Source organism: Melitaea cinxia, chromosome 23, assembly GCF_905220565.1.
Source record: "Melitaea cinxia chromosome 23, ilMelCinx1.1, whole genome shotgun sequence".
Taxonomy (NCBI): domain Eukaryota; kingdom Metazoa; phylum Arthropoda; class Insecta; order Lepidoptera; family Nymphalidae; genus Melitaea; species Melitaea cinxia.
Window position 1 is genome coordinate 12,128,274 of NC_059416.1, and position 15,774 is coordinate 12,144,047.

General features: G+C 34.1%; 1 protein-coding gene across 1 annotated transcript in view; it reads right to left on the reverse strand.

Annotated features, from left to right (window-relative positions):
* Positions 1–15,774, reverse strand: part of LOC123665161 (octopamine receptor Oamb) — a 46,371-nt gene that overhangs the window by 18,913 nt on the left and 11,684 nt on the right. The window contains exon 2 of the mRNA XM_045599506.1: positions 9,722–9,864. Within this exon, the coding sequence (XP_045455462.1) occupies positions 9,722–9,864 (143 nt within the window). The remainder of the gene's footprint in view (positions 1–9,721; positions 9,865–15,774) is intronic.

The window sequence follows — 15,774 nt, forward strand, 5'->3', positions numbered from 1 at the left end:
AGAATTGTTTTAAACGAAAAAAACCGACTTCAATTACATCGACAAGTAATACAACGTAAGTAGACGAAAAAAATGAACAAACGCACTAGTCATCACTGCGATTTTCGAGGATTCCCCTTGATTTCTCTGGGATTCCGTCATCAAATCCTTGTTTTCTTATCTTGGTACCACACTTGGTATATCTCCTTTCCCACATAAAAATAATTATCAAAATCAGTTAGTTTTTTTACACAGTGCACTGTTAAACTATTCATTGTTTTTGCTGCACTGTTTATCACATAAATTGTATCTTTTTTTCTTCTGTAAATAAATAAATAAATAAATAATAAATAGTTCATAAACGACGAAGCGATTCCCGAACATACATAAAAAAAATATACGGTCGAATTGAGTAGCTTGCTCCTTTTTTTGAAGTCGATTAAATAAGTATAAGAATAAGCTTATGTTAGTCTAAATTTGATTCCATGGTAGGGCTTTCATGACTGACATGTTTTGTCCGATGGGATGATGATGGGATGGGATGAAAGGGACGTCTAAAAATGAATTGTTACTAAATGAGTACAAAATGAGTTGTTGACTAGCCCGTTGGCGCAGTTTGTAGTGACCCTGCTTTCTGCTCCGAGGGTTGTGGGTTCGATTCCCACCCCGAGTCTGGGTGTAATATAAATATTTATTTATATATTTATATATGTACTATTTATAAGTATGTTTATCGAAAAAAAAATATGTAGCTATAGCAGTCGACTGTTACCTATAACACAAGCATTAAGTTGCTTACTTTAGGAACAGGCGATCGTGTGTGTATTGTGTAAATATTTATTTAAAAGAAAAAAACTTGTGATAAAATTTTAAGCTTGTATATTTAAACCATAAAAGCGGCTCGTTCTTCCAACATGTTTTTAGACCCTTGACCCTTGAGCTATTCTTAAAATAAATTTACCGTAAGCATTATTAATCTTTCTTTGTTGTAGCATACTTTTATAACATAGTTTTTCTCGTAAAATATGTAATTATTAATAAATAAAAATAAAAATAAAATAAAAAGGCATCTATTTTTTACGAATTTGACACAAATACAAAAAATAAAGTCAACAGATCTTTTTCGTTTTACAGAACTTCTGTATTTTATAATTTCGTTCAGTTTCAAAATACTTAGAAACTGTTTCCTTTTTTGTGCATGTACAATTAAAAATAACAATACACAATATTAAATAAAATGAAATGAAATTAAAATGTAATACTATTTACGAAATGAGGGTAAACGTGGTCCCTTTAAGTAGAGGAGGCCTTTTTATTCAAATTCCCTTCAAGGTAGGGGGCCTGAATGGTGTTTTTATTCGAAAACATATTAAGCGACGGTTAAATAACTAGTAACTAAATACTGTTTGTTGTTTTCAATCAAACAAAAACGAGCTTGCTTTATTAAAATTCGATCAGAACCGAGTAAATAAAATGCAGCTCAAATTAGTTCCTTTGAATTACTAAACCCGATCTTTATAAAATATCTTGAATACAGAAGAGATAAATGTTACAGCGCAATATTCGAAATAATTTTCTACAATGTCGATTATAATACTTTTGTTTGTAAGGGACTTACAGCGACACAAATTCACTTGTTGAGTTGACTCAAGTTTACGTATTAAGGTTTTAAAACTCCCGATATTTAGGCGACGTTTCAGACGCTATCATCATGGGCGACACTACTTATTTTGAAGGTAAAAAAGTGTGTGTGTACTCACGGCAGAAATCAAACTTCTAAAAAGTCGTAGGAAGAGAAAGGTAGTAAGCGACACGGAAAAGGCGTCGCTTACGCGTTTTGAGCGGTTATGTATTCTATCTCACTCTCCCCTACACATTTATGTGTTTCTTTCTTTATCATGTCGTGTTTGCCTTTTATCGAGTTTCAAATCAAAAAGATTCAGAAGAAGATTTACTTTAAAAAAGTTTATTCCTTAAGAGACGATATAACCCGTGGTCTGAAAAAAGATGTAGGCAGGTATACCGGAATTAGCTGTGTGATTACGGTAGTAAAGAATATAGCCACCCCCTCTCTTCCCGTGGGTGTCGTAAGAGGCGACTAAGGGATAACACAGATGGCGGGATAACCATATAACTGCTGGCTTTGAAATACACAGGTCGAAGACGGGCAGCAGCGTCTTCGGTGCGACAAAGCCTGCGGTCACCAACCCGCCTGCCCAGCGTGGTGACTATGGGCAAAACACATGAGTTCACTCCATTTTTGGTACGAACTTGTGGAGGCCTATGTTCAGCTAGGACTGTATAAGGCTGAACTGATGATGATACCAGAATATAGTATAGTGATACGAGTGGCAAGCGTCAATTTATTATTTTATTTTAGAGTTGTATTGTTTTTATTCAGTTCCTGTAATAAGGTCGCAATAAGGTAAGGGACAGCAGGAAATTTCCTGCTCAAAATATGGAGCAGTATGCCTGGGGTAGTATCTCGACCTTATAAAAGATCTCAGCTAAATAATATTGTTTTGTTGTGTTCCTGTTGGTGAGTAAGGTGACCAGAGCTTCTGGGGGGAATCGGGGATAGGGTCGGCAGCGCGCTTACGATACTTACCATTAAGGCTTAGCATCAACTTAACCATACGCTTGCTTGCCGACCTAGTTATATATAAAAATAAGGTATGAACTCTGCTTGTGCGTGTGTGGAGCTGATACAAACTTTTTATATAAAATTTTCCTTCTAATATAAAAACTTAATCACATCAGACGTGTATTCGCCGTACCTAACATTAAAAGCAATTCTTCAATCATTGTCCGACACTATTTATATGGGAAAGTATTACTATTTTTGGTCCATTACACGTCGTCAAACTTGAACGATTAATACTGCACGCTATTAGTGTTCCGAAGCGCGCCATTGTGTAGATTGTATCAATAAAAAAGTCATTAAAAAGTCATCTTGACTTATTGGAACGAAGTTCCTTACGGCAGGCTTGACATTTGACTGGGCGACCGAACTGAAAAAAATGTGATACTAAAACCGTAAGAAAAATATATAACTTTTTAATTTTCTAACTGAGGTAGGGCACAGCAGGAATTTCCTGCTCAAAATATGGAGCAGCCCGACTGGGGTAGTACCTCGACCTTACAGAAGATCACAGCAAAATAATACTGTTTTGAAGCAGTATTGTGTTCCTGTTGGTGAGTAAGGTGACCAGAGCTCCTGGGGGGATTGGGGATTGGGTCGGCAACGCGCTTGCGATGCTTCTGGTGTTGCAGTCGTCTATAAGCTACGGTAATCTCTTACCATCAGGTGAGCCGTACGCTTGTTTGCCGAACTAGTGATATAAAAAAAAAAAAAAAAAAAAAAAAACTGAAAAAGAAATTTACTATGTCATATATTATTTTCGATTGATTTGATATATGTAGATTGTTTTGTTATATTAATAGTAATAATCGCATTGTAAACACGAGAAGGAATAACAAAATTGTAACTCCAAGTTTCCGACTGCGCAAAGTAAACGTCTCCTTTGGGTTATGATATTCGCATGTATAATAAAATTCTACAATCGATGTTGAAATTGTCTGAGAATAAATTTAATCTTTGTATTAAAAAGAAATTAATAGCGTAAGCTTATTACTCGGGGCATTCTTTAAATATTTAAAAGTTATTTATATATATATATATATATTTTTTGTGCTATTATTATGTGAAGACTTAACTGGTAAATGTATTTCACTTCAATTTTATTTTTAATGTATATCAAACTGTATGTCTTCCTAATAAACATAAATAAATAAATAAATAAATAAAAAAGATTGTATAAGCATACCAAATAGGTTTTTGAAGTTCTAGGGTCATTTCGCATATTCGCGTCCACTTAGTGCAGTTGGCAAGTTTGAAGAAGAAAATAAAAATGTCCCCGCACTAATTTCTATAAAAAAAATATTTACTGTGTTTATTATATAGTCTACTTAAAGATTAATTTTCAATTTCGTTCGAAACATCTTGTTATTATTTTTTTAAAGACAAACTTCAGAATTAGGCGATTTACCCACTTTGCGTCCATAAAATCAAATTTGCGTCCACCCACTGGACCACTTGGCGTCCACCAGCTTAGAAAAGGAATTAAGAGGTGATATTTTTATGAGAGATTGGATTATTATAATTTATTTATCGAAGAATTTAAAAATCAACATATTAACATTAATAAATTACTATAAAGAAAATAAAACACCTATATATACATAAAACATCTAAACATTGATAGAACTTAAAATTTAAAAACAAATTATTTACCTATGTAGTAAGTAAATAGTAATTCCACCTTTGAAATTCAACAATAATCTATTCTGTGAATTTTACCCTAAAATCAAAAGGAATGTAATAATCGCGTCCATTTCTTAAATTAATTCTATAAGTTTAATACCTATAACTAATAACTATAAGTTTAATACCTATTCTACTTTGAATGAAATGAGTAATTTCTTTCTTATTTTTTTTCTGTTTAAGGTAAGTTCTTTGCAGATACGAAAGAAGAAGGAAAAAAGGACCTGCACAGAAGAAGATTTAAGGGAAGCGTTGCAATTCGAGAGAAGAAGAAATCGGTAAGACAAGCAGCTATGCAAAAAATATGCTATTTCGAAGACCACAATATTGGACAAAATCAGTGGGTGCAGACCAAGAGGATTCAAAAACTTATCGACACAATAAATTAAATTGGAGTGTCTGTTGGTAATATTAAATTTACAGATTTTTACTAAATGCATATGGATTTATACACGGTATATATACCAAAATAATTTTTTTTTGAATTTTTGTCTGTCTGTCTGTCTGTCTATCTGTTTACTCCAGCTAATCTCTGAAAGGCCTGGACTGATTTTGACGGGACTTTCACTGGCAGATAGCTAATGTATAGTGGAGTAAATTGGGCTACTTTTATTTTAGAAATGTCTTCATTTTGCTACTCTGCGAACTGAACGATAACTTTTTCGTTAAATTCCACACGGACGAAGTCGTGGGCACAGCAAGTCTTATATATAAAATTCTCGTGTCACAATGTTATTTGTAATACTTCTCCTAAACGGCTGGATCAATATTTATTAATTTTTGTGTGCATATAGGGTATATTTATAACAATACTAGCTGACCAGGCAAACGTTATCTTGCCGCTAAACGCCATTAAGAAATAGGGGTTGGTGGTAGAGGGGTGAAAATTTAGGATTATATGTATTTTTTGACGCCAAATCACAATAAAATAAAAAAATTAATAATTTATCTAAAAATTAAAAAAAATAGGGTGGACTACCCTTAACATTTAGGGGGATGAAAAATAGATGATGTTCGATTCTCAGACCTACCCAATATGCACACAAAATTTCATGAGAATCGGTCAAGCCGTTTCGGAGGAGTTTAACTACAAACACCGTGACACGAGAATTTTTATATATTAGATAGATTATGTATATTCACCAAAATAATCTTAACTGAGGTAGGGCACAGCAGGAATTTCCTGCTCATAATATGGAGCAGCCCGACTGGGGTAGTACCTCGACCTTACAGAAAATCACAGCTAAATAATATTGTTTTCAAGCAGTGTTGTGTTCCTGTTGGTGAGTAAGGTGACCAGAGCTCCTGGGGGGATTGGGGATTGAGTCGGCAACGCGCTTGCTTCTGGTGTTGCAGGTGTCTATAAGCTACGGTAATCGCTTACCATCAGGTGAGCCGTACGCTTGTTTGCCGACCTAGTGACATAAAAAAAAAATTCATTGTTTTGAAATAAATAGTAATAACCGCATTGTAAACACGAGAAGGAATAACAAAATTGTAACTCCAAGTTTCCGACTGCGCAAAGTAAACGTTTCCTTTCTGGGTCATGGTATTCGCATGTATAATAAAATACCACAAACGATTTTGGAATTGTCTCAACATAAATTTAAAGTTTTTATTAAAAAAATAACAGATAAAGCTTGTTACTCGTTGCAAGATTACATAGTTGATAAAGATGTGTGGACTTAGTGACGCTGTATTTTATGCAACATGTTACTAATTTTGTACTAAAACACAGTTTATCTATTATTTTTCAAAAGAGTAACTACGGAGTTTCTTGCCGATTCTTTTCTGCAGAATCTACATTCCGAATCGGTGTGAGCTTTACTTCTACAAATATAATAATTGATATTAAAAGTTTTAATTTGTAAAATGATGATTCGAAAGTGCTCTTGGGGCCTATTTGAAAAAAGCTGTTTTTGATTTTGATTTAGTCGGTTCTGAGAATCGGCCAACATCTATTTTTCATACCCTCAGTTGGGGAGGGGGGATTAATGGGGCTAATAACATATATGGAAAAACTTTTGCGGGGTCAGCTAATTATATTATAAATGTGAATATAAGTTTGTTTGTTACGCTTTCACGGGAAAACAGCTTAACTGATCATCATAAACTTTGTACTCATTTTCTTGGACGTATAAGACGTAACATAGGATACTTATTATTTAAAAAAATGCGAGCGAAGCCGCGGGTAAAAGCTAGTACGTTATAAAATAATCGCATTGAATTAAACAAAGATAGTGAATTATTTTGCATAATAATTTTAGATGTACAGCCTCATACATAAAAGTATTTCCTTGTCGTCTCTTGTCTATTATGTTTGGCCTAGTTCCGTTCACACCTTTTTACTATCAGACCGTATGGCGTCGTAAAATTCTACACCTTTACACAGACGTTGTCGACATTCCTAGGACTCGTAGGAAGCTTCGCATTTTCGTTTCTGATATGCAATATTGTATGGAATGGCCTCCAAGCTTCCATTTTTGCTGTCAATTACACTTTTTTTTTATTTTCTATATCACTAGGTCGGCAAACAAGCGTACGGCTTACCTGATGGTAAGAGATTACCGTAGCTTATAGACGCCTACAATACCAGAAGCATCGAAAGCGCGTTGCCGACCCAATCCCCGATCCCTCCCAGGAGCTCTGGTCACCTTACTCACCAACAGGAACACAATACTGCTTGAAAACAGTATTATTTAGCTGTGGTCTTCTGTAAGGTCGAGGTACTACCCCAGTCGGGCTGCTCCATATTTTGAGCAGGAAATTCCTGCTGTGCCCTACCTCAGTTAAATCAAACACTTTCAGGATTTTTAATTATTTTGTCTTTGCAGCTTAAACTTTAAGCTGTAAGCTGCTATTTAGGCTTCATCATCACTAACCAACATTGTAGTCATAGTCAAGTGCATGTCTATATAGTTAAAGAAATACAATGACACACGATCATCTTCTAATCACAGATGTAGTTTGAATGTCGAGTTGATTAAAGGAACTTAACCTCTCCCTCATAACAAATATGTCTCAATACATTGTACAAATAACACAACGTGGTACAAAAATTCCATTAACGCCTACGGTCGCGTGTCCGATTTCCCCTTGGAATGGATATTGTATTTATACAAATATTCGTTCTAATTGGTCTTTGTGAGTCACTCTTATATGCTTCGGAAAACACGCTAACGTCAGTTCCAGTTGTTTTTATATAAAAATCTTGATAAAAATTTATTAGGTTATCGTTAATTGTACTTCATTACTCCTCGTCATATGTAATAACTCACAGCAAAGCAGCATGTTCTTTTGTGGAGACTTAATTTTCTATAATTTGACTTTATGTTATTGTAGCGACGTCTATCGCGCAACATATAAACTGAAATAACGTATCCTACATCGCGATATAAAAGCTATCCGAAGATTGAAAATATATACCAGAACCCGACAGCAACCGTCGGGGCAGTAGCCCACCAGACACAACATCCGTCAGGTCGGAGGATCCTCCCTTTTCAATAGAGGATGAGGGATTTAACACCCTGTTCCTCACATCACTCAAATTATAAATGAATCATCATAGGAATGTTATATATTATCTTTAAAAACTCGGTTTTCAAAAATATGATAATAATAACTTCATCTATTAAAAGTAATGTGTTTGCTGAGATTCAGTTTACAAAGTTTAGGACAGAAGCTGATAATAATGTCGAGTTTTGGGTGCAAGATATACATAGAATTGTTAGACGTAAATGTTTCACATTTTCTATTTATCATTAAGATAAAAAATGTTAAGAAACTACAAATATTTAAATCGCGCCATTGAAAGAGTTTTTTAAATCTTTAGCTTTCTGTCTGCTTCACCTTTATTATGTCTAATTATATTATCAACGGCGAATATATCTTGTACAAGAACATATTTTTTTGAAGTATGGGAACTAAAGATATTTTATGATAAGTTTTTAGATATGTAACACTTTGTTCTAGATGTTTTTTTTTATACAACTTGGTCGGAAAAAGCGTGCGGCTCACCTGATTATTAGCGAATACCGTAGCCTATAAACGCTTGAAATACTAGAAGAATCTCAAGCGCGTGCCAACCCTAATTTCAATACTCCCAGGAGCTCTGGTCCTCTTGTTCACCACACGAACACAGCGCTGCTTGAAAGCAGTATTATTTAGCTGTGATCCTTTGTAAGGAGATACTTCCTCAGTTGAATATATTCTGCTATGCATAACCCCAGTTCAACCAAATTTCACGTAGGGGATATCTAATCCATACGTCAGCTATTGTTACTATTATTGCCACGATTATCACATATTCACCCTTATCACACATAGGTGTATTAAAGCCATTCTGTCACCGTTTACTACTCGAAATGTCGACAACACATACTTTTTTCTGTTTGTTCCAGCTTTGTTTGTATCAACGCTTCATACGCGTTGTAATCTTAACATCCATAAATAAACCTTTGCACCTTTAGTTACGATTTAAAATGCCTTGATTTAGAAGTCACTAATTCTTTTATTTTTATTTACATCATCAAAGGATATTGACAGTTATTGCAGTAAAAATAAAGTCGAAAGTTGCAACAATATTCGCTGATTTCATCTAAATGTGTCTTAGTAAACATGAACTTTAGTTTATTGCGATAGGGATGATATTTATTTGTAGTTATTTTTTGCTCCTCAAAACTTCCGTTACGTGGATAAGGACAGGAAAGTGTTTAATTACACGAATGATACGCACTTTGGATATAATACGGTCGTTACCTTTAAAAAATGCTTAGAGAGATTTCATAGAAGCTATTAACCGACTAAATACAAAACTGAATAGCTTTGCATTGTTAAACTATGGTATACTAGTAGACAGAAAAATTCAAATCCTGTCTACTAAACTCGATTCGTTTTTTAGTCCTCAACTGCTGTTGTGTTTAAAATTCATCTTAGGATTTGCGCTGTAAAAATGGAACCAATATTATCTGTTCTTAATGAAGTGAAGATCTTTGCTGGTTAGTTGAATATTATCAGATTCTTACAAAACGGTTTGTTTTACAATTTTAGAAGAAGTTCTTCTAGAAGTGGAGACAAAACGAGAGGCAGTTTTAAAATAAAAACTAACCTCAATAATTCTTTCTTATTTTACTAAAACACACGCGTCTTCGGTGCGACAAAGCCAGCCCTGCGGTCACCAACCCGCCTGCCCAGCGTGGTAACTGTGGGCAACACACATGAGTTCACGCTATTTTTGGCGCGAACTTGTCGATACCTATGTCCAGCAGTGGACTGCGATAGGCTGAAGTGAATTTACTAAAAAAGGTATGTAAAATTTAGAAAGGAATTTTTCGTATACCTTAGTCAAATATGGAATTTAATATCTAAACAGGAATATGGAGTTACACCTTGGTAAAATATTGTTGAACTATTCCTTACCTTAAATACCTCCCTGGTCGCTGAGAAGGGTAGCACTGCCACTCCTACCAGTAGATCTGCTACCGCTAGTGACACTATGAAGAGGTTAGTCACACTACGTAGCTTCGAAGAGCACAGTACTGCTGCGATCACCAAGCAATTACCTGTAAACAAATTGAAATATATAATATTTTGAACGTTGGATTGTTTATTTAAATGTAATAATCACAGGATAACAGGAAGAAGTTAATCCAGCAGGAAGTATTTTGACAGGAGAAATACCAACTTCAACCTCACAAAAAATTCACAGCTAAATAAGCAAGAGCAACTATAGAAAGAGACGGAGGCGTGGTAACCTGATCTTTCATAAAGAGAGTAGATGCAGAATGTGATGATGCACAAACCAGCTTTGAAAACTATAAGATCAGTAGCACCCTTATTTATTAAAATCAATTTCAAGAATCCCTCGCTTTGTGTAAGCAGGTATTAAGACATGCAATCCAGCAGAAAGCCCGTATGCTGGGAATTAGCTGACTTTCCCTTGTCAAACTTGGACAAAGGCCTTCGAGATGTCAATTAATACGACTAGTTCCTGACTAGCCAAAGATTACTTGGAATATTCTTTCCTGTACAGTTATAAATTCATTATTATCCCACAAAAAATAATAATAACGTATGACATATTTATAGCTTATCAAGCATCCTTTGGAAAATGTTTATGGGGCATAAAAGTGTCATCAATATAATACGATAAATATGTGTTTTTGCAACGCAACCCGCAAACTACATATTTTCATCTAGGGCGACATTCCAACCAACGTCACAATATTTATGGTTATACATGATATCTTCGAAAGCTTTTATTATAAAAAAATTCAATTAGGTATATTCGAATATTCGATATTTGAATTTAAAAATTCCACAATTTTTCTATTCTCTATTTATTTATTGGCAATATGCACAGGGATAAACTTAATCGAAAGACGGGTGAAACATAAAATCTATTTCGCACATAGATAAGTATGAGAAAGAAAGTAATTATTTAATTCAGATTGTGTCTAGAAATATTTGACGGATAAGGTTCTTAGGTCGTTGCCTAGAATCTTGCGGGCAGCGGGGCGGCAGCGGCGGTAGGGCGGCAGCGGCGGCGGCGCGGGAGCGTGACGGGGCAACGCAGAACAAAATGTCTGACGGCGACGACGACAACGGCGACAATATCTTTTTGATTCAAATTTATTCCTAACGCTCGATTTACTGTGTTAAAGACGAGTTTGATACAAAAAAAAAAAAAAAAACTTTTGTATTACCGTTCTGTTATAAATGACTTAATCATTAGCTAACAATACAGGCTTCAATATATTAAATTTTTCTTACAGCACCAGAATCATAGCGATCCCTTAATCTTAGTTATACATTGTTCATCTTCCAGTTTATCTTCCAAACGTTCCCGTACAAACCGAATACCGAGTAAGAAAATCTCAAAAGTTTATAGTTTATAAAATTAATAAGAAATGCGAGTCGTCAATATAAAATTACAGCAATTTATTCGTGAATCGTTTTCTTGGAAGCTGAATCTGAGCTGTTACCAATTTATTCGATAACTACCAGGGCCGGATTAAGTTGTATACACTTCTCAACTAATTGCAGTTTTTTTTTTTCTTAAAAATTGCCCCTTTTATTTGCGATTTTTTTTTTATTTATATTGTATAAATGCATTTTTCTGAGGTTAAATTAGATATTGATATGATATATTTTATTGTCTTATTTTTAAAAAAATCTTTTAATTTTGGTAATAAATTTTAAACTCCATATTTTTATTGTTTTAGAGTGGATGCAAGGCCCAAGTTATTACATAGAACGTTTCGTTAAATTTTCTATGTTCCCAACGTATTCTTTCAATCATATTTATCTTGACTTTTGTGGGTTGAATATATCTTGAAATTTAAATGATTTTTTTCCATGTATTTTATAGCTTAAATTTTCTATTACAATGGCGTGTTAGTACTTAAAGTGTGAATAAAAAAAACTCATAATGTATTAATAAAGGTCTCAGATTGAATTCGTTAGATGGCGTTGACAATTGTGTATAATAAATCAAAATCAAAAAAAAAAAACAGCTTTATTCAAATAGGCCCCAAGAGCACTTTTGAATCGTCATTTTACAAATTTAAAACTTTAAAAATAAATTATTATTTTTGTAAAAGTGAAGCTACCACCGATTGGGAATGTAGATTCTGCAGAGAAGAATCGGTAAGAAACTCCGCAGTTACTCTTTTGAAAAATAATATATAAACTGTGTTTTTGTACAGAATTAGTAATATCTTGCATGAAATACAGCGTCACTAAGTCCACACATCTTTATTAACTATTAATATGAATTAATAATATATTTCATCAGTAACTAATGTACTTTACAATAAAGGATCCTAAGCTCAAAAGCATCAAATAAAAACTCTTTATTTCTTATGCCTATAGTCATTGGGTTTATAGTCAGTCTACATGGCCTACAAGTCCGGCCCTGGTTGTATCATGACGATTCCCCGGGTAGCTGATGTCGATCGTTTCTATCTTTCATCGACCTTTTTACGCGGTAACTTCGTGTTATTAAAGCACACATTTTTTAATACCATCGGGAATTGTTTTCGGACGTAAACGTTGCCTACGTTATTAAGATACAGGGCCAGTGATTGGTTTTGTAAAACTAAAAAAGGTATTTTAGTATTTTTTATTTGAAATTTAACATTTGTTTCTAAACAAAGTCGATAAAGAAGTTTTACATTAACGGAAGATAAGGCCAGATTGTTTTATATAACATAAATTTACTCGTAGATTTTTAATTTATGATCGATTAAAATTTTTATACAAATATGAAAGAGAATTATTGGAACTAGTGGTCTCCCAGAGGTTAAAATACAACAGTCGTTCTGGCAAACACTATACTTCTTTTTTTTTATAAACGATTCACACTCAACTGCCCCCAGTAGGATTTTTTCCTGTGTCGAGGATCCGAAAACACCCATAATACACACACACAAACGCCCAGACCACGACAAACATCTATATGACATATACAAATTCTGTCGTGAGCGGGAATCGAACCAGCGACCGCAAGCGCGAAAGCCAGTGTTGTGACCGCTGCGCTAACGCGTCGTACTTCTTTAATAATAATAAACAAATGAGTATATAATATGCGTGTAAGCGACAAATACATGGTAGTATGTGTAATGTTTTTTTATTGATTTCATACATTTAAGTACATAATAAAAAAATATAAGCATTCTTCACTCCATCCTGTATATAAACTATAAGTGTACGAAATTTCATACTTCTCCGTAAATGCAATTTTCGTAAAAAGGGTTACAAAGTTTTTGCTTCACGTATTAATATAAAGAAGATATAAAGAAAGATGTTCATTTAAATAATATATTCGAATAATATAGGCCAATGAATTGGTTTTGTTTTAGAACTCCCTTTTGTATTCAAAGGTGAGAAGCTCTAACTTGAATCGTGATGGATTAGGTCTACCTATTACTTAATAGGAGAAAAGGCCCAAGGAGGTACTGTAATACAGATAATTATATACGATACAAATCAACAAATGGACGGAACTATTTAAGAACTTGTAATATTAGTGGCTTTACTATCAATCAATACCAATAAAGAGTATACGTGCGCTCCGACACGTGACCGAAGTTTACTCCTTAGAAACAATAACCTTGAAATTGAAATATTAAAATTATTCATTGTACTAAATCAAATTATATTGCATCAAAAAATTACAACGCTAGAATAATTATTTTTTGAATATATTTTTGACGTTTGTTATTCGTATCGAATACCGTGCCCCACCGTGCTTCGGACAGCACGTTAAGCCGTCGGTCCCGGTTGATATCATATACACCTGATAGCGATCGTCACTCATATATCCGCCAAACTGCATTGGAGCAGCGTGGTGGATTAAGCTCTGATCCTTCTCCTACATGGGGAAATAGGCCTATGCCCAGTTGCGGGATATTACAGGCTGAAGCGATTCGTATCGAATAATATCTTTTTTTTTTTACTGAACAAGGTTGGCAAACAAGTGTACGGCTCACCTGATGGTAAGCGATTACCGTAGCTTATAGACGCCTGCAACACCAGAAGCATTGCAAGCGCGTTGTCAACCCTATACGCAACAAAGGAGCTCTGGTTACCTTACCACAAGAGCACAACACAACTTGAAAGCAGTATTATTTAGCTGTGATCTTCTGTAAGTTCGAGGTACTACCCCAGTCGGGCTACTCCATATTTTGAGCACGAAATTTTTATTATATTGATATCACATTACACATCACATTACACATCTCTAAAATAATCTATTAAGGTAATAAAAAATGTAAACATAAGAAAATATATAATAAATAAAATAGGATTCCGAACGAACAGGACGAGAGAAAATAGCGTTGAATAAAATAGAATGGAAGGCAGAACGGACGCCATTACCGGCGCGGCGGGAACTCTCAGCTATTATTCTTTATTGTATATTTTAAGCAAATCTTTCATATTAAAAAAATTGGTAACGGTTCTACGTGATTTTAAAATAAAATATAGATCTTTTATAATGTTTAATAGATTATTTTTTATATACTAAACAAGCTTATAACGGACTTCAAAACGGAAGAGATTCTCAAGAGATTCTCGAGTATTTTTATTTATTTACACTTTTGCAAACCAATACAAGGTTATTACAGTATTACTTATGATATATAAAAATGGTTTTAGCATCAGCATTTGTATATTTTATTTTGTGTGTTACCGAATATTAATTTAATACTGGGTGAACCAATTTCGATAATTCTGTTTTTAATCGAAAGATAATGTTTGTTATGTGGTCTTGTTTGAATATAATCGAGATCTGACAAGTACTTTTACAAATAAATAAAATTGGAGTCTGCGCTTTTTACTATATACATATGAATGTATACACGGTAGATATACTGAAATAACATTATTTTACAGTTTTTGTCTGTTTGTCTGTCTGTCTGTTTGTTTCGGCTAATCTCTGTAACGGCTGGACCATTTGATGGAACTTTCGCTGGTAGATAGCTGATGTAATAAGGAGTAACTTAGGCTACTTTTTTTTAGAAATTTATTTATTTTATAACTCTGCGAACTAAATAATAACATTTTTGTTAAATTTCACGCGGACGAAGCCGCGGGCACAGCTAGTCTCTAATAATGCGTATATACTTGACGATTTTTTGCGTCTACCTACGTCGTATTACTTATCGATGTAAACGAAGTCGGTTTTTTTCGTTTGCAAGCAAACGCAATTATTTTTTATTCGATTGAGACTTAATCTGTCCTATTTCTGAAAAAGAATTATTTTTCCATAAAGGAGCAGAGGGATCGAATTTTTCAATAGTTGAATAACTCTTAATTACGTAAGACTAGATAGTGAGCTTAAGAATCGATTTTCATATAAGGCAAATTAAAAAAAAAATATGAGAAATAAAATCTACTGAACGAATGACCTCGTTACGTTTCTCGTAACGCCATCTATCGGAAAGATAAATTACTAAGAAACCTACCAATAGGGTTCCGATAGACGACGACGTTTTCTATTAACGCCATCGATTGAGCGATAGATGACGTTATTTGATTCATTTATCTACCATTTGATATGGTATTAATCTTTTTCTTATACTAGCCTTTTTTGTGCCTATTTAGACAGACGATCTGAAGGAATAAACTCCAGTCGTGCGTCGGAGCTGACACACACACACACACACACACTTTTTTCATTGAAAGGTTGTTGTCACGTATAGGCAATAGTTATAATAACGGATGATAGGGGACGTGTTTGTGCGTGTCGTAACTTTTGGAAAGTTTAATAAAAGATGAAAACTCTAGTAGTTAAACTCTAAATGGTCTAGGCGTTAGTGAGACTGACTTTTAAATGTACGGATGTGTATTCGATTTCCACACGTAATATCACGCCTAAATAGTTATTCCGAATTTAGATGTATTTTTATCTGTTATTACCATTTACCGTGATTCGGTCATTAATATCTAATGCAGGAGCTTATATATAT